This window comes from Tachyglossus aculeatus, chromosome X1 (genome assembly GCF_015852505.1).
Source record: "Tachyglossus aculeatus isolate mTacAcu1 chromosome X1, mTacAcu1.pri, whole genome shotgun sequence".
Classification (NCBI taxonomy): Eukaryota; Metazoa; Chordata; class Mammalia; order Monotremata; family Tachyglossidae; genus Tachyglossus; species Tachyglossus aculeatus.
This window is the reverse complement of record NC_052101.1, coordinates 77,408,849-77,433,841: the sequence shown is the minus strand read 5'-3', so window position 1 is coordinate 77,433,841 and position 24,993 is coordinate 77,408,849. Positions and strand designations below refer to the sequence as shown.

At 40.1% G+C, this 24,993-nt stretch overlaps 1 protein-coding gene across 1 annotated transcript in view; it reads left to right on the top strand.

Moving 5' to 3' along the window:
• The window catches only part of CACNA2D3 (calcium voltage-gated channel auxiliary subunit alpha2delta 3), a 1,043,639-nt gene that overhangs the window by 974,752 nt on the left and 43,894 nt on the right, over positions 1-24,993 (top strand). The window contains exons 32-35 of the mRNA XM_038772667.1: positions 7,984-8,059; positions 10,634-10,686; positions 12,282-12,337; positions 18,755-18,866. Coding sequence (XP_038628595.1) covers positions 7,984-8,059; positions 10,634-10,686; positions 12,282-12,337; positions 18,755-18,866 — 297 coding nt within the window. The remainder of the gene's footprint in view (positions 1-7,983; positions 8,060-10,633; positions 10,687-12,281; positions 12,338-18,754; positions 18,867-24,993) is intronic.

The following is a 24,993-nucleotide window of genomic DNA, read 5'->3' as shown; positions in this document are numbered from 1 at the left end:
GAACATTCTTTCAGTTTTCCTCAATAATGCAAAAATAATCTGTACCCCAAGGACTCAATCAATCAATCAATCATATTTATTGAGCGCTTACTGTGTGCAGAGCACTGTACTAAGCACTTGGGAAGTACTAGTTGGCAACATATAGAGACGGTCCCTACCCAACAGTGGGCTCACAGTCTAGAAGGGTGAGACAGAGAACAAAACCAAACATATTAACAGAATAAAATAAATACAATAGATATGTACAAGTAAAATAAATAAATAGAGTAATAAATATGTACAATCATATATACATATATACAGGTGCTGTGGGGAAGGGAAGGAGGCAAGATGGGGATGGAGAGGAAGGAGAGGGCTCCGCCCTCTGCTCCAGGACTCAGTCTGGGAAGGCCTCCTGGAGGAGGTGAGCTCTCAGTAGGGCCTTGAAGGGAGGAAGAGAGCTAGCTTGGCGGATGTTGGGAGGGAGGGCATTCCAGGCAGGGGGAGGACGTGGGCGGGGGGTCGATGGTGGGACAGGTGAGAAGGAGGCACGGTGAGGAGATTAGCGGCAGAGGAGCGGAGGGTGCGGGCTGGGCTGTAGAAGGAGAGAAGGGAGGTGAGGTAGGAGGGGGCGAGGTGATGGAGAGCCTTGAAGCTGAGGGTGAGGAGTTTCTGCCTGATGCGCAGATTGATTGGTAGCCACTGGAGATTTTTGAGGAGGGGAGTAACATGCCCAGAGCGTTTCTGGACAAAGACAATCCGGTCAGTGGCGTGAAGTATGGATTGAAGTGGGGAGAGACAAGAGGATGGGAGATTGGAGAGGAGGCTGATACAGTAATCCAGACGGGGTAGGATGAGAGCTTGAACGAGCAGGGTAGCAGTTTGGATGGAGAGGAAAGGGCGGATCTTGGTAATGTTGCAGAGCTGAGACCGGCAGGTTTTGGTGACAGCTTGGATGTGAGGGGTGAACTAGAGAGCAGAGTCGAGGATGACACCAAGGTTGTGGGCCTGTGAGACAGGAAGGATGGTAGTGCTGTCAACAGTGATGGGAAAGTCAGGGAGAGGGCAGGGTTTGGGAGGGAAGATAAAGAGTTCAGTCTTGGACATGTTGAGTTTTAGGTGGTGGGCAGACATCCAGATGGAGATGTCCTGAAGGCAGGAGGAGATGCGAGCCTCGAGGGAGGGGGAGAGAGCAGGGGCAGAGATGTAGATTTGGGTGTCATCAGCGTAGAGATGATAGTTGAAGCCATGGGAGCGAATGAGGTCACCAAGGGAGTGAGTGTAGATCGAGAACAGAAGGGGACCAAGAACTGAGCCTTGAGGAACCCCCACAGTAAGGGGATGGGAGGGGGAGGAGGAGCCTGCAAAAGAGACTGAGAATGACCGACTGGAAAGATAAGAGGAGAACCAGGAGAGGACGGAGTCTGTGAAGCCAAGGTTGGATAGCGTGTTGAGGAGAAGGGGGTGGTCCACAGTGTCGAAGGCAGCTGAGAGGTCGAGGAGGATTAGGATAGAGTATGAGCCGTTGGATTTGGCAAGCAGGAGGTCATTGGTGACCTCTGAGAGGGCAGTTTCCATGGAATGTAGGGGACAAAAGCCAGACTGGAGGGGGTCGAGGAGAGAGTTTGTGTTGAGCAATTCGAGGCAGCGCATGTAGATGACTCGTTCAAGGAGTTTGGAAAGGAATGGTAGGAGGGAGATGGGGCGATAACTAGAAGGTGAGGTGGGGTCAAGAGAGGGTGTTTTTAGGATGGGAGAGACATGGGCATGTTTGAAGGCAGAGGGGAAGGAACCAGTGGAGAGTGAGCGGTTGAAGATGGAAGTTAAGGAGGGGAGAAGGGATGGAGTGAGAGATTGCATGAGATGAGAGGGAATGGGGTCAGAAGCACAGGTGGCTGGAGTAGCACTTGAGAGGAGGGAGGAGAGCTCCTCTGAGGATACTGCTGGGAAGGATGGGAGAGTAGCAGAGAGTGTTGAGAGCTGGGGGGTTGGAGAAGGCGGGGGAGTGACTTTGGGGAGGTCGGGCCTGATGGATTGAATTTTATTAATGAAGTAGGAGGCCAGATCGTTGGGGGTGAGGGAAGGAGGAGGGGGAGGAACAGGGGGCCTGAGAAGGGAGTTGAATGTACGGAAGAGCTGACAGGGATGATGGGCATGGGTGTCAATAATGGAGGAGAAATAGTTTTGTCTGGCAGAGGAGAGGGCTGAGTTAAGGCAGGAAAGGATAAACTTGAAGTGAACGAGGTTGGCAAGGTGTTTAGACTTTCACCAGCAGCGTTCGGCAGCTCGAGCATAAGAGCGAAGGAAGCGGACAGTGGCAGTGATCCAGGGCTGTGGGTTAGTGGTACGAGAGCGGTGAAGGGAAAGGTGAGCGAGTGAGTCAAGCTGAGTAGAAAGGGTAGAGTTGAGAGCAGTAATCTCCTGAGCCCATGTCACATTTATCAAAATTAGCACAAGATTTATGAAAATCACATTGGTTGCCATGACATCTACATTCCCTTTGATCATCTTTTGTAATCTAGACTTTTTCCATACTCCATTCTTTCAATTAAAACAAAACGGTAGGGTAGGAGGGTTTTCAAACTGTTTGAAAAAAAAATCACATTGCACTGATTGGTTAAATATAGACCTGGCTTAAACAAATTTGGCAAAAGCACTCTGTCTAGCTTCACAACCTTCAAAACCTTGAATAGGTTTTGCCTAAAGTAATTCACCAAAGCAGAACTAAACAGCTTCATCCTATTTTCTGCTCTAAATGAGACAAATATCAAATATTGGCATGTGGTACTTATAATGTAGGATTCATCCAAGCTTTTTTTTTTACGATTCTGTAAATGAAGAAAATGTTTGAAGAAAGAACGATGCTGAAATTGAGACCTGCTAAAACCGATAAACTATTGGCTGTTTTCTAGCTTAGTGATAGGTCTTAGACCTATTCCACCCTTTGGATGGAACCATTTGGTTTAGACTGTATATAAAGGGGCGAGCTCTCCTTTGCTTTCTTACCCAGTGGATGAACATTTTGTCTTTCTGATGATCTTTATGCATTGACACTCATTATAGCTAGCTTTATCTTAGTAGCAAGATTCAAGTGAACAATTTCTTTGTTCCTCAGAAATGGAAAGGCATTAGCCTGTTAAACATGTTCACACCTGGAACTTGATATTACATAGTTTGTAGCTTTAGAAAAGTGGGACTCAAGTTTCGCTTCCCTTCTTTCAAATTCTATGTTCCACTCGAAAAGATGTGATGAGATTTCATATTATCGGTTTTTATTCCTTTCTTTTCATCAATATTGGGTCTTTTTGGTGAACAGCATTCAGTAATTACAGGCTGGAAGGCCAAAGCCCCCTGTTTACATGTGTGGCTCAAGGAGTTATCACTTGGATTTGCCTTCTATCCCTCCAGGGCCCTTACTTCTGACCTGGAGAATTAATTTCAGAGCATGAATGAATAAATAGGTGTGTGCCCATGTGAGGGCAGTCCCTGTTGAAAGACAGCCAACTTTTTCATTTGCCCACTATGGACTGTAAGCTCTTTGTGGACAGGGAATGTGTCCATTTATTGTTGTAGTGTACCCTCCCAAATGCTTAGTACAATGCTCTGCACACAGTAAGCACTCAATAAATATGATCAAATGAATGAATGAATGAATGACACATCCATCTGTTTCAAAGACCCCTGGCCAGCAACCTGGTGGTCCAGTGACTTCTGCAGAGGTTGGCTATATAGAAAGGCTGTGTTTGTTGTAGGCCTCAAAGCTTCCCTAATGACAGTGGGGCTCAATATTTACTGTTTTGAGCACCTACCATGTACTGGGTGTCCATTATGCATATGTCAATGCAGGCTTAGCCATGAAATATTGAAGTGATAGAAGACAAGGGAAAAGTGTGTTGTGGCTTTTCCCTTATTTCTTAGATCCTCAAATACTGAATGTTCATGTTTGCTAGATTTCTGGAAGCTTTACCCTTTTCAGAGAATGTCCCAGTTCCTTCCTCCTTTCATTCATTCATTCAATCGTATTTATTGAGCGCTTACTGTGTGCAGAGTACTGTACTAAGTGCTTAGGAAGTGTAAGTTGGCAACATATAGAGACGGTCCCTACCCAACAATGGGCTCACAGTCTAGAAGGGGAAGACAGACAACAAGACAAAACATGTGGACAGGTGTCCAGTCGACAGAACAAATAGAATTAAAGCTAGATGCACATCATTAACAAAATAAATAGAATATTAAATATGTATAAGTAAAATAAATACAGTAGTAAATCTATACTAACCTATATACAAGTGGTGTGGGGAGGGGAAGGAGGTATGGCGGGGGGATGGAGAGGAGGAGAGGAAAAAGGGGGTTTAGTCTGGGAAGGCCTCTTGGAGGAGGTGAGCTCACAGTAGAAGCTCCTTCCATTTCACCTCTCCTTGCACCACTCAAATTTCATCCTGGAAGGTACAGTAGTTTTGCAAAAGGCAAGATTTTCAAGGTAGGTTACTTACAAAAACTGACAGTGGACTATAACCAGTGCTTCTTCTTGGGAGAGTAGTTGGTATTCTTGGTTATGGTTTTAGCACTATTAAAAAGACATTGGAAAGGAATAAGTCTGTATTCTAAAATATCCAACATTGACAGTAGAAGGTTCTATTGTCATAGACTTGGTCTCAAAATGTAGAACCAGCATTCATTCATGTTTAGTAGTGTAGAATTTGTTTTGCATTACTTTGTTTCTTATACATAATTTATATCTGCCTTATGTCAAACTTTCAAAGCAACTGGTCTGCAGAACACAATGATGATAATGATAAGGTATAGGACTGTGGGCAGTGGTTGAAACAGCATGGTGGTGATGTCATTAAGCTTAAGGCATGTTATCTGTAACGAATAAACTGCTGATGCAGAGTGCAGAAGTACACAACATCAGGCTGGGCTGGGCACAAATCTTCGAGCTTAAATTTAGATCAGAAGGAAAGCAGACAATTATCATGTCATTTAACTATAATCAGTTGAACAGGATACAGGTAGCCACAAAATGTAGTTATTTAAAACAGTAACAAACTCACTTCAGACAGTAATAATCTGGACGTCTCTTTTTATGCAACATCTAGTTAAATCTCTCCAAGTGTGGAGAAAAAGGTTTATTTTATAACCTCCTAGAATGGTATTAGTATTAAAAAAGCCTACCATAGAAATGAATAAAAGTCAATGAATCTGGAGCCCATGGACCTTCCCAGATAATTTGGTTTGGCCCCAACACTGAGCCAGAAGCCTCTGAAAATGATCCCAATGAAGCTTTAGTAACCTTCTTGTGATTCATGCCCTAGAACTGTAACATTTTGTGTTTGAGAGTTGAATCCAGGAATTTGTAGTGGTACCCAAGCAGTGAAATGTTTCTTACAGTGAAGACTCAGCATAATTTCCAAACAAGGTACAAATCAGGAATCACTAATTAGGGCAACACTTTCATTCATTCATTCAATCGTATTTGTTGAGCACTTACTGTGTTCAGAACACTGTACTAAGCACTTGGAAAGTAGAATTCAGCAATAAAGAGAGAAAATCACTGCCCACAATGGGCTACGCAACCTCTAGAAAGACTGCAATGACAACAAAAATCTTGAAGTTAACAATAATAATAGGATAAACCTGTACCATAAAATTCAACTCATCAAAAATGCAGTAAAAATTCTAATGCTCAGAATTAAATCCAAAATTATTTTTTAAATTGTTCCTACAGAAAATATCTATCTGTCCATCTATCTACATATATAAGTGTACACACACACAAACTCTCACATAAATTTTTTTATGTGGAAGTGTATCCAGAAAGTGCATTTCCAGTTGGGTAATGATCCATAGATAGTTCACATACAACACATCAAGAACCAAACCTGACGCAAGACTGATTCATGTACAGAGTGACAATTTTGTTTACAGATATTGAGGTATTACATATACTTTGCTGAAGGAGAAGCAACATGGCCTAGTGGAAAGAGTAGTGGCCCAGAGTCAGAGGACCTGGGTTCTGATACCAGCTTTACCAGTTGTCTTCTTTGTGGGCCTGGGCAAGTCACTTAACTTCTCTGTGCCTTAGTTACCACATCTTTAAAATTAAGACTGTAAGCCCTGTTGTGGGACAGTGATTGTGTCCAACCTGATTATCTTGATTCTATAGCCATTGCTTAGTACAGTAAACGGCATATAGTGGATACTTAACAAATACCATTTTAAAAAAAGAAGAAAAGAGCAATTACTAGGGTAGAAGAGCAAGTGGAGTGTGAAAACAGGGATTGAAATGGGATATTAGAAACTAAAGTTTGAATTTTGTAGTAGAGAAAATGGCATATCTTTGTGCCCCAGAGGGGAGGCAGAGTGACAGTGGATTCTCATGTTTCTTTCAGGGGTGGGATGGGGGTGGGGGGTGGAGAGAGAGAGAGAGGGAGAGAGAGAGAGAGTGTGTGTGTGTGTGTGTAGTGCTAAGTGGAGTTCCTCTGATAAATATGGTCTGTTTTATAACACTTCTAAAGCCAATAAATGGCACTCTATAGTGTACCTTGTCTCTTCAGATTTATTCAGGATTTGTAGTCATTTCTTTAGAAGATGTTACATAGTCATTATATCCATATGTGTTATATCGTCACCTTAGAAGGTGAAGTTTTATATACTAGAAGATAATACAAAAACTGTAAACTCTAAACAAGCTAGCCAGGATGTGTGTGAGTGGAGGTTCACTGAACTCCTGTATGGATTCACAGATCTGAAGATTGTCAATATTTTTGAAATTTCACGTATTGCTTTTGACTTACAGACAGTCTCACAGTATAAACTTCCAAACATAATGGCTTTAGGGTTTGGTAGCAGAATTTTGCAGGAATACAAGGTGACTTTCGAGTTTTGCTGGCAGCCATCATGGATGGATTGCCTCTGTTTGGACAACATAAAAGGTGTCAAATTATCTTATAGGCCACTTATCATCATCATCATCAATCGCATTTATTGAGCGCTTACTGTGTGCAGAGCACTGTACTAAGCGCTTGGGAAGTACACTTATCCCAAAATTCCATCAGCCCATTCCTTATTATAAATTGGTAGGGAGAGTTAGAACATTAATTTCAAAATGCATTTTGCTCTACACATGGGTGACTAAATGAGAGATAATGTCTTGTGAATCATAAAATATCAGTGATGGAAAAAGTGGCATGGACTGGCTCCATTTATTCTATGATGGGTTCATTGCTCTCAGAAGAGTGTTACAAATATAACTATCATCATAGGGCAACAGAGAGTGGAACCTCTTGAATGAGCACAGAGACTTTTTTAAACTAAAGGTAAGCAGAGAGCTTCCAATCAAAACCCCAGTTGAGGAAGTTCTTATGCACTGCCTCTTCCAGCGTATTCTCGGCAAAACTTCCACAAATATCTGAAATGTAGATATATTTCGTAAGCATAGCTGCTACACATGAAACTCCCTTTATTTGGAAAATTTCACTCTTTTGTAGGATATTCAGGCTCAGGCATGTAAGGCTTGTAACTGCCCTAACATACCTTGGAAGCACATAGAACTATCCGAACATGGTTCCTAGATACTTCGGAGCAGAGGTTGCTATTAACTCTCCAGCTCATACGGAGCTTCAGTCTGGGCCTTAGGTGCTGGCCCAGAATGGAGTGGGGCTGTTTGAGCATCCTGACAGATATATCCTTCCTTCTCTCCTACCGTTTATCCCACCATTTGTCACTAAATGGGGAGTGTTGCCTCCTTCACTTTGCCGTTCCCAAACCGTACATTTCTTTTGCTTTGCCTTCTAAAAGAGGGGAAAATGATTGAGCAATAGATTGGTATTGTGTGTTTCCTTTATTTTCCTGCCTGGATGCTCCTATTTCTAAAAATGTATTTCAATTAACCTTTTTTCTTTTGCCTCCCACCCCAATGGTGGACAATCCCTGTTGTCGTTTATTCTTGAACTCTGGTGTGTTCTTTTCTTTTAGTCAATCACTTTTCTGTTCTTCCTGTAGAATTACACTTTATGACTACCAAGCCATGTGTAGAACAAACAAAGAAAGTAGCGACAGTGCTCATAGCTTACTGGATGTAAGTATCGTTATCATTCCAGAAACCCACCCTTAAAATGGTTGTATATAGCTCTTTCTATATATAATTATATAATATATGTATATATCAGTTATCATACACCCATCATTCATATTTTGACTCTTTAAAATATTTACTGACTGCCTCCTTAAGACAAGTGGTGGCATTTCAATGAATACCTTGTGCTGCAATAAATAGCAACCAGAACTGAAGGGATTAATGTTGCATCTTTCTGATGTTTAGAAAATGGTTGAAGTTTTAACAGATTTTGTAATTTGGGATTATAGGAAAGATAATTTAGTTTTCCTTAACAGAAATGCTATTTCTTATGTGATATGTGACTGTCGTATCACTTTATTGTAATGTATATCACACAGTCTCCTCTTTAATAATGCCACTTCTAATGCTTAAAAATTTGTCACCAGATCAGAAGGGTCTATTGTGCCATTATAAAACCCAGGTTTCAGAACTCCTTAAATTATTTGATAAAATGTGATCTAGGTAAAGGTATAGAATTTTAAATATGCAAATAATATCGTTTGGGATATATATCCTGAAAAATACAGACAAATAAGTGTGTGCTATCTCTGTAATTGTGTACACACATTTGTACATCTGATAGCTAATTTTCTTAAATGAAAAAAAAGGTCTGGGAAAAAATCATTGATTCATTACCAAATGACAATTTGTGACCTCTAGATCCAGCACTTAGAACAGCGCTTTACACATAGTAAGCACTTAATAAATGCCATCATCATTATTATTATATATGTATAGGGTGCACTTGGGTATAAAATGTAGAATGGCTGTATCATTTGTGAACAAAGTCAGACCAAAGATTGCTAGTGCAACATGGCAAAAAAAAACAGAACCCCCCAAAACTGGAGCCTAGGAAAATTCTTGGAGTCAGTTTATACAGTAGGCTTTAGAACATTAAGCTTTCAGACATAGGATGCTATGCTGTCATAACATAACTTCTCTAAATTTTGATGTAAATGATTTTAGAATTTCAAATCCTAAAAATTTTTCTTTTACTTTTAGGCATTAAGAACTCACAGGCTTTAACCAAGTTGATAATATGCATTTGATTTTCAATTATGCATTCACATAATCCAATTTATTTTTGATACCTTTAAAATGATGCATATTCTGCTTTTGCTTGCAGAAATATATTTTATATATGCACACCTGGTGCAAACTTCATCCCGTTATTTATTCTTGGTACCTGACCAGCACAATTCTTGCTGAAATGTCATTGCCCAATCTGTAGGAAAATAGCGTGGAATTAAAAATAAAAGGAGGTTGGTTCTTGTTTGTCACAAACAGAAACTGCTAACCCACCCTATTTGAAGGTAGTTTTTTGGTTTGGAGAAGCTGTCAAAAGTTCAGATCTTTATCTAGAGCAGTTCAAAGGGTGAATGTACTAACTACTAGGCTAAAAGCCTCAGAAGACACAGGAAGACAGATCTCCCCCTTAATTCTGGGTGGACTGAACATCATTTTCGAGTTTTTCTTTCATTAATTATGTTTCTGTAAAAGAAAGGAAGTGGGAATAACAGAGAAAATTAGAAGTTTCAGGAATGGGTAAGGCTTTGAGTTGATAGTTATTATAATGATGAAGTATAGTTTTCCCATCCCTAGTGTGAATATGAATGATATAAATGTTACAAACCTCGAATAATGTGCACACTAAAAGCCCGGAAATCCTATTAGGATGTTTTGTGATGTTCAACAATAAATATTACAAAAAGAGTTAAATTTTATCTTGTTGTTTCTGTGGTTGCCTCTTTGCTGTAGGGCCTCAGAACATGCTACACATCTTAAATACCTAGAAACAATGATTTGAGTGAAGGAAACAGCCCATGTTAATCCTGAATTCAGGAAATTGAATTCTTGGCATAGGAAAATCACAAAATAAACAACTTAACCTCTTTTTAGAAGTAAAATATTCTGAAGAAAAGATGAAAGAGTGAGGGTCCCTTTTTATAATCGAGGTCTTCTACAATAATTTCACTTATTTTTGTGGGTACTCTTTGTAAAATAATAATTGGCAAGTGTAATGAAAAGCAATATCTATTCATCTAGGTATGACTGGTTGATAATCAGTGCATGTGTTAAAGCAAATGTGTACAATTTTGACTTATTATAAGGACTGAATGACTTTAGTGAAAAATAGGGAATTCTGTTTTAAGCAAACTAATAGTTGAAATATAATTTGAAGCAGTTATATGATATAACTCACTACATTGTCTTGGGAAATACCAACCTCTAGAGGTTAAAAATTTAGGTATCATTTGCCAAACTTCCATTTTTTCCCCCTGGTGATAACCCTTGCATCAGATCATGTTTATTTTACTTGTAAATCATGTTTCAAGACAGAGGAGTTCAAAGTTTTAAAATGTTAGCTTTGTGATACAGTATCTTAAAATTTTCATCACTTAGGAAAGGTTCCCCTGTTTATTAACATGATATAAATCTGACTGAAAGAATAACATTGTCTTTATGTAAAGCCTTGAGTTAAGGCACAAATTGTGTATATTTTACTTTTTGATTAAATGAATTGCTTCTCTTCAGCCTTATAATGCCGCCTTTGCTGCAGTAAAATGGATAATGACAGAACTTGTCTTGTAAGTAAATTTGTTTAGAAATTTTAAATATATATATGTATGTATAGATGTATATATGTATGTCTGTATATATGGAGACATTCAGTTTGAAGTGCGTGGATAATAAATTTAATATCTTCTAGGTAACCTAATTCAGTATCTTGGAAAATATTGAATGTATGAATGAGTAATTGTAACTTTTATTAGGTTATTCATGGCCATTACCTCTAGCCTTACGTCTTTGGGAGTCTAAAAACTTGCAATGCACAATCCAAATGTATTTATTGTGATTACTGTTAAATTTAACATGACTCTTTGGCTGTTTATAATGCTCTTGGGTGGGCTGCTTTCAATAGCACATACTATCTAGGTGATTCATTATGCCACTTTGTGATTTCATACAATATACAGTAACACAGACCCTTTAAATCATCTGTGAGATCTAGGTGTGCTTCTCAGGTGTTATTTAATTGTTTAGTTTGTCTAATCTTAGTAATGTTTTGAATGTAAGTAATGCATCATTGACTTGCTTAAGTCAAACTTAAAATGGCATGAAGATAAAGGACATAAGTATTGAAGGACAAGTTGGACACATTACTTAAGATAACACAAAGTCAACAAAAAGAAAGTATCATATAAGTTGACTTGGTAACAAATCATCCACACTGGTCAAACTACATATTTATTATTGTTTTTTGCAGAATGCAACATTGTAGGCTTAAAGAAGATCCCTTGCCATTAAATAGGCATATGCTACTTCACGGCTTTTTTGAAATTGTTGACATCCATAAAACTGGATTTAAAATAGGATCTTGGTGTAATTAAAGGATTCTGAGAACAGGAGGTAGCAGACTGATGAACCATGTCTGAATTTGTATTGAAAATGGGCTGCTGGTGGCAATTTTGTCTAATATGCATGAAAAATTAACCCAGCTCTTCCCAGTTCATGTGCTTGAAAACTGTAACCATTTTCTACTAATATTAACTTAATAACTTTGATACATTTCAGGTTTTTAAACTGAGGCATTTTATCAATTTTTATAAGTAGTCCCAGAGTTCATTTTTCATAGAAAAAGTTGATTTTGCACACCTCACACATATACACTGGTAAAGCTGTAGCTATTCAACTTTGAGCAGCTACAATTTTTTTTTCTTAACATTCTTAAACTGGATATGAGTGTATTAATTTGTATTCTTTCTGCCAAGGTCAGAAAAATTCTAACCAAATGGCTTTTCACTACAGAATTAAAGTATGCTGAATAATGAAGACTGTCATAAATAATGATCATCTTTAAATTGCTGTTGGCTGCCATGAATTGGGGAATATAATTAGCTTTCCTAACAGAAAAGCTCTCGATTATGAGAAAGCCTAATTATGCTGTCTTGCTACCACCAATGTTAGAATAAATTTTCACTAGAAAGATGAAGCCCAGTGAAAACTAAACAGCAACTAAATAAAACAAACTAGAATTTATGTCACTAGCTCCAATTTTTATATTTTTAAAAACAGATTGCATAGTGTTGAAACAACATATAATACAACTAATATAAAACAACTAATAATTGTATACATTACCTATACAAATCAGGATTTTCATTCTATTCTCTTTTTTTAGATTTCTGGTGGAATTTAATCTGTGCAGTTGGTGGCACTCAGATATAACAGCCATAGGTAAGTGTAGCTTTTTTTTTTCCTCTCTCTTACACTAAGGAAGACAAAGTTTTTTTTCTTAATTTCAGGGGCCTGTTTGCACTGAAAGTGATTCCTTAAAATATTTTAAATAGATTCATGAATGGACACATATATATTTCAGGTTTAGGCATTGCTGAGATACCAATGATTGAGACAATAGGTCTGCTCCCACCAACAGGACATGCACTGATATCATTTTTGCAGTAGTAGTGATGATTTATCCTGAACCATTCTCATCTCCTCACCCCATCCCCCTGTGTCAGTGGCATCGTCAAACCAAAGGACGTGTCTAGTACATCCTGTATATGTGCACCATGTGCATGTTCATGGTGGGCAAAGTTTAAAATCTGTATTTTAAATGGAACCAAATGTTAAGTCCAGCACATGCTACAACTTTACAAGTTTCCACATTAGGTTGATCACTCAGAAAGATCTAACAATACGTTTGACTCTGTAAAAGAAAAATCAAGATCTCTTTCCAACTTGTGGGCAAGGAGTGTGTCCATCAACTCCATTGTATTGTACTTGCTCAAGCACTGTGAGTCTAGTGCTCTGCACACAGTAAGTGCTAAATAAATACCATTGTTTGACTGATTGCTTGAACAGACTAAAGAGTCTAGAAAAGACAGACATGCTATGGCACCAATGTATTAAGATTGGGCTAGTGAAAAAGCATGGGCCTGGGAATCATAGAACCTGGGTTCTGATCTCAGCTCTGCCAACTGTTTGCTTTGTGACCTTGGGCAAGTCACTTAAATTTTCTGTGCCTCAGTTTCAGTCAATCAATCGTATTTATTAAGTGCTTACTGTGTGCAGAGCACTGTACTAAGCTCTTGTGAGAGTGCAATATTGGTTCCCTGCTCAAACGAGCTTGGGTCAGAGGGGGAGACAGACATTAATATGAGTAAATCAATTATGGGTATGTACATCAGTGCTTTGATGCTGAGGGAGAGATGAGTAAAGGGTGCAAATCCAAATACAAAGGTGATGCAGAAGGGAGTGCAAGAAGAAATGAGCACCTAGCTGGGGAAGGACTCTTGGAGGAGATGTGCCTTCAAGAAGGCTTTGAAGGTGGGGGGAATGATCATCTGTCAGATATGAAGAGAGAGGCATTCCAAGCCAGAGGCAGGATGGGGGTAAGAGCTCAGCGGTGTGATAGATGTGATCCAGGTGCAGCGAGTATGTTGCCATTATAGGAGCAAAGTTTGCAAGTTTGGTTGTAGTAGGAGAGCAGCAAGGTGAGGTGAGTCAAGGGAGAGATGGGGGGACAGGGGATTTGAGGAGGGAGTTAAATACCTGGAACAACTGGTGAGGACAATGGGAATCAATAAAGATGGAGAAATAATTTTTCCAGGCAGATGTAAAGCACGCAAACATGAAATTAAAGTAGATAAGGTTGGCCTGATATCTGGATTTCTGCAAGAAGACTCTGTGGCTCATGCACAGAAGTGAAGTAAGTGGACTGTGGAGGTGACTCAGAGCTGTGTGTTAATGGTACGAGATTGATGAAGGGATAGGGGAGTGACTGAGCTGAGTTCAGTATAAAGAGTGGTATTGAGGGCATCGATTTGGTCATCAAGGGTAGGTAGTTTGGGTATTAAGACTAAATGTGTCGTGATAACTTGAGAAAATTGGCTGGATTCAAAACATTGGAGATCTCTGTGGGGAAACAGGACAGATTTGTGGGGAAGGGGTGTGTGGGAAAGAAGGCAGGTGAGGAAGTTGTGGTCAGAGGGATTTCAGATTTGGTGAAGGTAGAGATTATACAGTGACTAGAGATAGTGAGATTGAGTGTGTGTCCAAGTTGGTGAGTGAGTGAGGTAGGGTGGAGCAGGAGGTCATTGGAGTTGAGGAGTGATAGAAGTGGGCAGCAGAAGGGTGGGCAGGAACATCTATCTGAACATTGAAATCCTGAGGGATTAATGTAGGGATGGAGAAAAGACATCTCCACCTGGATGCCCTCCCGCCACCTAAAACTCAACATGTCCAAGACTGAGCTCCTTATCTTCCCTCCCAAACCCTGTCCTCTCCCTGACTGTCCTATCACTGTGGACAGCACTACCATCCTTCCCGTCTCACAAGCCCACAACCTTGGTATTATCCTTGACTCCGCTTTCTCATTTATCCCACATATCCAATCCGTCACCAAAACCTGCCGGTCTCACCTTCACAACATCGCCAAGATCCGGCCTTTCCTCTCCATCCAAACTGCTACCTTGTTAGTGCAATCACTCATCGTATCCTGACTGGATTACTGCATCAGCATCCTTTCTGTTCTCCCAACTTCCTGTCTCTCCACTCTTCAGTGTGTACTTCACTCTGCTGCCTGGATTATCTTTCTGCAGAAACGCTCTGGGCATGTCACCGTCCCCCCCCCCCCCCCAAAATCTCCAGTGGTTGCCCATCAACTTTCATATCAAGCAAAAACTCCTCACTATTGGCTTCAAAGCTCTCCATCACCTTGCCCCCTCCTACCTCACCTCCCTTCTCTCTTTCTACAGCCTAGCCTTGCACACTCCACTCCTCTGCTGCTAACCTCCTCACTCTGCCTCTTTCTCGCCTGTCCTGCCGTCGACTTCTGGCCCATATCCTACCTCTGGCCTGCTATGCCCTCCCTCCTCACATCCACCAAACTAGCACACTTCCCCCCTTCAAAGCCCTACTGAAAGCTCACCTTCTCCAGGAGGCCTTCCCAGACTGAGCCCCCGTTTTCCTCTGCTCTTCCTCCTCTCCCCATCACACCCACTCCCTCCCTGTGCTCTACCTCCCGCCCCCCCCCCACAGAACTTGTGTATATATGTACATATTTATTATTCTATTTATTTTATTAATGAGGTGTATATATCTATAATTCTATTTATTTGTATTGATGCTATTGAAGCCTGTCTACTTTTTTTGTTTTGTTTTTTTGTCTGTCTCCCCCCTTTTAGACTGTGAGCTCGTTGTTGGGCAGGGATTGTCTCTGTTGCTGAATTGTACTTTCCAAGTGCTTAGTACAGTGCTCTGCACACAGTAAGCACTCAATAAATATGATTGAATGAATGAATGGTTCCATCCAACATTGCTCAATATAATAAATATTTCTTACCCCAAACAGAAAACGTAGTAAATGCATGCAACCTAATGCACTTTGAAGATTTACAATTAATGCTCAATAAATATGAATGAATGAATGAATGAATGAAGGAGTATGAGAAGGCATCAAAATCGTTCAAAATGTTTGAAGTAGGGTCTGGGGAGTGGTAGATGACCTTGGGAGTCAGAGGTCATGGGTTCTAATCCCGGCTCTGCCACTTAATAATGATGGCAGCGTGACTCAGTGGAAAGAGCATGGGCTTTGGAGTCAGAGGTCATGGGTTCAAATCCTGGCTCTGCCAGTTGTCAGCTGCATGGCTTTGGGCAAGTCACTTCACTTTTCTGGGCCTCAATAAACTCATATGGTAAATGGGGATGAAGACTGTGAGCTCCCTGTGGGACAACCTGATCACCTTGTAACTTCCCGAGCACTTGGAACACTGCTTTGCACATAGTAAGCACTTAACAAATGCCATCATTATTACCAGTAAGTGCTGAACAAATACCATCATCACTATTCAATTTGTACTTCCCAAGCGCTTAGTACAGTGCTCTGCACACAGTAAGCGCTCAATAAATATGATTGAATGAATGGCTTTGTTAAGCGCTTACTATGTGTGAAGCACTGTTCTAAGCACTGTGGGGGGATACAAGGTGATCATGTTGTCCCATGTGGGGCTCACAGTCTTCATCCCCATTTTACAGTTGAGGTAACTGAGGCTCAGAAAAGTTAAGTGACTTGCCCAAGGTCACACAGCAGACGTGGCGGAGTCGGGAGTAGAACCCACGACCTCTGAATCCCAAGCCCGGGCTCTTTCCACTGAGCCATGCTGCTTCTCTGCTTGTCAGCTGTTTGACTTTGGGCAAGTCACTTAACGTCTCTGGGCCTCAGTTCCCTCATCTGTAAAATGGGAATGAAGACTGTGAGCCCCACGTGGGACAACCTGATTACCTTGTATCTACCCCAGCACTTAGAACAGTGCTTGGCACATAGTAAGCACTTAACAAATACCAGAGAAGCAGCAGGGCTCAGTGGAAAGAGCCTGGGCTTGGGAGTCTAATGTCATGGCTTCAAATTCCGGTTCAGCCACTTGTCAGCTGTGTGACTTTGGGCAAGTCACTTAACTTCTCTGTGCCTCAGTTACTTCATCTGTAAAATGGGGATTATGACTGTGAGCCCCACATGGGACAACCTGATCACCTTGTATCCTCCCCAGCACTTAGAACAGTGCTTTGCACATAGTAAGCGCTTAACAAATGCCATTATTATTATTATTATTATTATTACTATGACTAGTATCTGAAGTGGATGGTAGGGATTAAATACTTGTTCTCCCTCTACTTAGACTGTGTGCTCCATGCAGGATAGGGACTGTCTCAGTCCTAATTAACTTGTAATAATAATAATGATGGTATTAAGCACTTACTATGTGCCAACCACTGTCCTAAGTGCTTGTACTCATCCCAGAACTTGAAACACTGTTTGACACATTGTAATTGCTTAACAAATGCTATAAAAAACTCTTACTTTTATCATTTCGTTTTGTCTTTGCTTTCTAAAGTTCTAATTATTAAAAGATCATTAAGCACTATAATACATATACACCCCATATTTGTAAAGTGCTCTGCACAGAGTAAGCACTCAATAATTACCATTGATTGTATGCACTCATATGTATAGATTAGAAAGGTATTTTAAAGAAAATAATCATAATTGGATGAAGATTAGAAATGAAAATATCAAAACCATCATTCCTTCCATTATAATCTTCTGCTGTAATTGCATAGTGTATGGGTCATCTAGGGAATAGATTCTGTTAGCCAAGTCATCTATCATGAGCACCCTTAATTTACAGATTTGCTCCTTACAGACATACTACATTTCCTTAATGAATAGGAATGTGGGAGCACATATTCTTATTATTGAGAAGGTATCATTTCTTTATGTTCCATAATCGAAGTTGGGGAACTGCTGTATGCTGTTAGAATTAGAAAAGCATTCTTGTCCTAAATGTCATGATTTTTTTCCAAAGATTAAGGAACAAAATGTCTGAAAAATCAAAATTCATTATACATTGGCGTATATGTGCACTGTGATTTAGTTTGTAGTGTTTATAATAAACATACCAGTTCATTTCTATCATGAAAGAAGCATTACATAAGAACTCTCAAACTTAACTGTCTCTCTAAACTATTAGTCCCGTTAGCATTGATGATCACAAATTTTCCAGGAAACTATATTTCCAAAATAGTATTTGCCATTGAACAATGCCAGATTAGTCCCAGAATAGTTTCATTCATAGGCTTTTGTCTACTGAGTATAGTGAATCCTGGGACTGCTTAAATTTGTTTCATGTAAATAATCTATCTGGATAAATGACAAGAAATGCCCTTTTCCTCAGTAACATGGCTTTTAAAGAGTTCAATTATTATGATAATTGCCGCCATTCTGTACTTCATTGTGGCTGAGTCTTAAAGCCGAAGTGTTTCAGGATAGGGACATAAGATTACTTTCTCCCTGCTTCTCACTTATCTCCACTCACACAAGATAAGCCCATGAACCACTGAATTGTCCTTTCAAAAAGAAAATATTAAATGCCTCTTAAGTGACTCAAATGATTTCTTGATTTGGTTTGCCAGCAGAGATCTGAGAGCTTTTCAGAACTAATCAACAGTCTGTTTGCTTTAGAAGGAACCATATTGGATGCATAAAGTACTGAACTTTCTCTGTGGAGTTTGTCCAATGTTATCATATTTGGCCCTCTTCTAACTTGTGTTCCAGAGATGAAACTGAAGTCAGCAAGTATCTTAGGGAAAGCCCAAGAGTATAACTGAAACAGAAACCCAGGAACTGGGCTTGATATTTTAATTTCCTGGTGAGTGCTTTTATGCAGACACACCCAAGGACCTTTGGTCAGAGGAAGCTAAATCATTTTAACATTCAAAAAGAATATGTAATTGTTTCAATTATAAAAAAAACCCTCAAAACTATAGTAAATAAAATTAGGAACAATCACTAATAGTTTGAGATTCAATTAAAAATGTCATTTCATAAGCTATAAAAACTTTGATCTTAGGAGAATGATGTTTCAAAGGGGTTCTAAAACCATTACTATTCTTTGGTAAAAGATATAGCCTGAGGATTAATGTTTCCAGAATCAGTTTACAGATAAACACATTTTACTAATGGGAAAGTAAAGACTTTTGCACTGCCTAGGAAAAATCACAGGCCGAGTTACATTGTAAACTCTTTACTATGGTATTTCATGTGGTTCACGATTTCTTACAGAGTAACATCAACTTTTCTTTCTATGTCTTTAGCACAAAGGTTAAAACAAACCCTAGAGCCGTGTGACACCGAATATCCAGCTTTTGTTTCTGAACGCACAATAAAGGAGACCACAGGGAACATTGCTTGTGAGGACTGTTTCAAGTAAGCCTGTTTTCAGTTTTCAGCTTTTTATGGAACTTCTGAAGCAAGCTAATTAAACTGAAATTCTCAAGTATATGTTAAAAAATATGCAATTCTAGCTGTTGTCTTGGGTACTGGCTTATTTTAATCCCCCCTATGTCAATGTAATTTCTTTTTATTAGGCAGACCAGTTAGAAGTTTGATCTTTTTTAAAAAAATTAAAGTGGTATAACCTGAAATATTGAAGAGACTTTGATTAAAACTAGTTTTTTTTGGTTAGTGAAGACGTTTCTTCCTATTTTGTATTTTGAGCCATAATTTAAACTTAGAACTTGTGTTACTTTCTTATTAATATCCATCAAGAGCCAGTCAGTCATTGTAACCTTCTACTGATTAAACCCAACTCTTCATTTCTTTGAGATAACATGCGTTTTGTTATACTGTGTCCTCATTGCCCAGTTTTGCGTGCACCTATTTTGTGGTGAGGGTAGTACTCTACAGCCAAAGATGGGGAAAATGTGGCATAGTCTACAGTTCAGAGACTATGGGCAAATACGATATTTTCAACCCTTAAAAAATTATCTCCAAAGTGTGTCGAGTTTTAAAACCTAAAGGGGTTTAACTGCTTAACCATGGTGAATTTCTCATTTCCCCTGCTGTGGAATTCTCAGTAAGAAAATGCTGTTCTCTGAAGGTTGAGGAGCATGTTTCAAGGCATGAGGCTCAGATTCCTCTGTGATTCTCTGTAGTGGCAATTTTTGTCTGATTCCTTGTGTTAGAAGCCTTAGATGCTAGAGGGATTATCATTTTAGCATTGTAGAGAATCTTAGCTGGAAAAGAACTGGAGAAACCCCAGAATCATTTTGTCAAGAATTCATATTTTAAAAGGCAAATGCTTCTAACTGCCCTAACCAATTGACTCTTCATTCTTACTCTAAATAGAGGTAAACGAACACCCCTGGATCTGAGGTATCTTCAGTCAATCAATCAATCAATCAATCGTATTTATTGAGCACTTACTGTGTGCAGAGCACTGTACTAAGCGCTTGGGAAGTACAAATTGGCAACATATAGAGACAGTCCCTACCCAACAGTGGGCTCACAGTCTAGAAGGGGGAGACAGAGAACAAAACCAAACATATTAACAAAATAAAATAAATAGAATAGATATGTACAAGTAAAATAAATAAATAAATAGAGTAATAAATATGTACAAACATATATACATATATACAGGTGCTGTGGGGAAGAGAAGGAGGTAAGATGGGGGGATGGAGAGGGGGACGAGGGGGAGAGGAAGGAGGGGGCTCAGTCTGGGAAGGCCTCCTGGAGGAGGTGAGCTCTCAGTAGGGCCTTGAAGGGAGGAAGAGAGCTAGCTTGGCAGATGTTGGGAGGGAGGGCATTCCAGGCCAGGGGGATGATGTGGGCCAGGGGTCGACAGCGGGACAGGCGAGAATGAGGCGCGGTGAGGAGATTAGCGACAAAGGAGCGGAGGGTGTGGGCTGGGCTGTAGAAGGAGAGAAGGGAGATGAGGTAGGAGGGGGCGAGGTGATGGAGAGCCTTGAAGCCCAGGGTGAGGAGTTTCTGCCTGATCCGCAGATTGATTGGTAGCCACTGGATTCAATGAACTCAGGGCTGCACTGAGAACCTAATACTCCATATTAATCTCATAGGCTAGGCTTCCAGATGGTTCAAGCAAAAGCAAGACTTCCCACAACCCAACTGACGTAGTTGCTCTTTCTCCCCCTCTAGACTGTAAGCTCGTTGTGGACAGGGAATGCTTCTGTTAACTCTGTTGCATTATGCTCTTCCAAGCATTTAATACAGTGCTCTGCACACAGTATGCACTCAATAAATACCATTGATTGATTGATTGATTGATTGATGGCCATGTTATGAGGCATCTCTACAGGGAAAGAGATTCTGGTGGCCTGCCCTTCCTAAGCTATTAGGATTCGATGCCAGACCTGTTTATGATATGAGTGACAGGAAGTATTTGAAAACTCTGCCTGAAGTACCTCACAGAGCAGCCTGAAGAAGTAAATCATTCTGTTGGAAAATGATGAGGCTTTTTGGACTGTTTTGGAACTGCTCTGCTGCCTCTTTGTCTTCTACAAACTCCTCATTCCTTTGGAGTATGTGGCACAAGTTGCTCTAGTGAAGTTGGAGTGACACGCTCCACTACTTCTACACCAGCTGAAGGACCATATGAGAAACTTAGAGGTAGAAAATGATCTGTTCTGAGAGATATGGAGAATTAATAATATGGGAATAAGTGAGGGTGTATGGATGTATTCATTTCTGAGGATTTGTGTGTGTCTGTGAATATGTTTGTCTCTCTAGAGAGGTATGTATTTATCTGAAGATGTGTATATGTAAGAGGTTGAAGGTTCCCATGGAAGTTACAAAATTCTATAAGTGATTTACTAGGTAAAATTTTAAAGTGTTTATATGTTACTGATACCCATAAATAATGGATATAGTTACTCCTTGCTTACTTATTTACATTTAACTGTAAATTAAGTGGCTGTGCTTAAGAAATATAGGGGTCTATGTTCCAGGGAAGGTTTTAGTGACCAGTGACAAAAACTGCCCACTATTCCAGGGACAGGTGTACATAGTTTTTGATAATCTCCAGACTCTGCCTTTTGCTTTCTACATTTCTTAATAATAATAATTAATAATAATTATGGCACTTGTTAAGTGCTTACTATGTACCAAGCACTGTTCTAAGCACTGCAGTAGATACACAAGTTAATTAGGTTAGACACAGTCCCTGTCTTGTATGGGACTCCCTGTCTTAATCTCCACTTTACAGATGGGGTAACTGAGGCCCAGAGAAGTGAAGTGACTTGCCCAAGACAACACAGTAGACAAGTGGTAGAGCTGGGATTAGAATCCATGACCTCTGACTCCCAAGCTTGTGCTGAATCCAGTACACCATGATGCTTCCCCAGTGATGCTCAGGGTTCAGTTGGCCTTTTGGCTGCTACACATTGCACCAATAATTTAAAAGAACTGTCATCTCTGATTCTGAAGTAAAGTCATTTCAAGCCCATTGTTATGCAACTGTAATTTGGATTACTTCTTCTTTAATAAATTACCTGACACCTGTGCTCAATGAAGCTCATTTGTCATTTTTCAGCCCGCTCACTCTGCTTTATGAGATTTATTTCCATCTTCATGGTATTTCATCACCCAGAAGACCTTGATTTTGTCTATAAACATGGAGATGATGTTCCTTCGAAAGTCTCAGATGGAGGCCATCTAAGACCCATCAATATATTTCCAACTTGCTCATGAATTTCACCCACCATTCTATGTGGTTTCCATAATCTGATCAGTTCCTTTAGCCTAATTACTGCAAAAACCGATTTGGTTGTGGAAATCTGTAAAATCCTCCTCAAGAAAGATCAAACTGAAGAACTCACTGAGCCTTTTGGCAATCTTCTGCGCACCCCTGAGTGCACCTTTTATTCCATGATCGGAAGTGATCTCACCAACTTTCTGCATTTTATAGACTGAATAGTCATGTCTAGGCTGTAAGCTTGTTGTGGGAATGGAATGTGTCTGTTATATTGTGTTATACTCTCCAAAGTACTTAATACAGTGCTCTGCACACAGTAAGTGCTCAATAAATATGATTGATTACATACCTGTAGATTATTTTGTATAGGCTTTGGCAATAATTTTGACTTTCAACTTCCTTTTGGCCTGCCTAATTTCCAGTTTGCACCTGAACTACACCTCTTTTTCTACTTTCTGTTCTCCTCACTCAGGTGAACTGTCCATTTTTAGAAAGGGGACCTTTTCCCACCAAAAACCTCTTTTACTTTGACAATCATGTAAGTTTTCAGTTTCTTCTTAACTAGGCCTGCATTTCTTCATAGTTTCCTTCTCTAAAGTTAAATATCCTTCTTTTTTTTATCCTCCCCTTCTCTCTCAGAAGAATGTTAAACTTTACTGAGCTGGATGTATACTGTACAGTGGCTCTTATATATGTATACCAGTCCACTACCCAGAATTAAATCTAGGATATTTTCTTTCCCTACTGGTTCTATGACTTGCGGTACTAGGAAGCAGTCATTCATTCATAAATCTTATGTCAACTTCCTTCCTGGGGAGATCATTGGCACATTTAAGCCAAAACATGTCTGTCTGTCTCTCTCTCTCTCTCTCTCTCTGTCTCTGCCTCTGTCTTTCTCTCTCTCTCTCTCTCTCTCTCTCTCTCTCTCACACACACACACACACACACAAAAAAAAAAAAAAATCATGCTGGCTTGTCTAAAAAACTTCAGCCCAGGACTCAAAATACTAATATAAAAGTAGTACTTCAATAACTACTGACTGCAAAGCACTGTAGTAAGCACTGAGAACTGAGAAAGAAGTACATGAATGAGATATAGATATGGCCCCTCCTCCATGAGGGGCTCACAGATTAAAATATCGGAGGGGAGCTGGCAAAAGAGACATAACACATAGGTGTAAAGATGAAACAAAAACATAAAAGACATGGACAATGATAAATATTACAGGAACAGCAGAATTTCAATGCCCTCATGGCTCAGACCAACAGTCACAAGAATCACAGCAGTGGCCACAGTGGTGACCTTCTCAACCTGCTAAAAGTTGAGATGGCCTCACACGTTTTCTGTTTGAGTCTTTCCTGGACAGGAGCAGAGGCCAATAGGAGCCCTCTTAATCCCATTTTTTTGCAGATGAGGTAATTGAGGCACAGAGAAGTTAAGTGACTTGTCCAAGGTCACAAAGCAGACATGTGGCAGAGAGGAATTAGAACTCAGGTCCTTCTGACTCCCAGGCCTGTGCTCTATCCACTAAGGCACATCTCTTCTCCATTGGTACATCTGAGGAGTTCCAGGTCTTTTGTAATTGGTAGAATGATATTATCATTAATAATAATAATTGAGGTGTTTGTACTGACTATGCATCAAGCACCGTACTAAGCACTGGGGTAGAAATACTATAATCAGACCAGACACAGTTGTTAGCAGTTTCATCTTCATGCTTCTGGCAGAATTACAACCTAGAAGCTAAGTTCTTAGGTGATTTCCATCTCTCCCAATTTAACTATTGCTTCTACCACCTCACTGGTCTCCCTGCTTCCAGTCTCCCCGCTCTGTAGTCCATACTTCACTCTGATGCCTGGATCATTTTTCTCAATCATTGTGCACACAACACCCACTTCTCAAAAGCCTTCAATGGTAATCCATTCCTATCTGTATAGAACTCCTGACCACTGCTTTTACAGCACTTGACCATTCCTTTCCTGTACTAAACCACTCTCCTCTTCCACTCCAATTCAGATCTCACTTTTTGTTCTTCTCAAGCCAGCTTACTAACTGCCTCAATCTCATTGCTGACCTCCTGGAAGAAATGTGATTTCAGAAAGGCACTGAAGGTGGGGATAGCTGTGGCTGGAAGATTTGAGAAGTGAGGAAGTATTGGCCAGGGGAAGGATGGGAGCATGAGGTCTTCCCTGATTAATTTTTATTTTCTTCAGGTTATATCCATCTATCTACCACATATGCACCAATTACATGCTTGTGTACATGTGTAGATATAGCCTTTGGCAGTTACATATAATATTCTATGTTACTTTAATGCTAACTCACATATCCAGTGCTTAGAACAGTGCTTGGCACATAGTAAGCGCTTAACAAATACCATAATTATTATATCCACTTTTCCTTACTCATAATTATTTCTCAATAGTATTTGCTTACTATGTGCCAGGCACTGTACTAAGCCCTGGGGTAGAGACTTGATAATCAGGCTGGACACAGTCCATGTTCCTTGTGAATCTTATGGATTTAATCCCCGTTTTACAGATGAGGGAACTGAGGCACCATGATGTGGAATGACTTGGTCAGGGTAGCATACCAGACATGTGATGGAGATGGGACTAGAGAAGCAGTGTGGCTCAGTGGAAAGAGCCCGGGCCTTGGAGTCAGAGGTCATGGATTCAAATCCCGGCTCCGCCAATTGTCAGCTGTGTGACTTTGGGCAAGTCACTTCACTTCTCTGGGCCTCAGTTCCCTCATCTGTCAAATGGGGATGAAGACTGTGAGCCCCCTTGTAACCTCCTCAGCGCTTAGAACAGGGACCGTCTCTATATGTTGCCAACTTG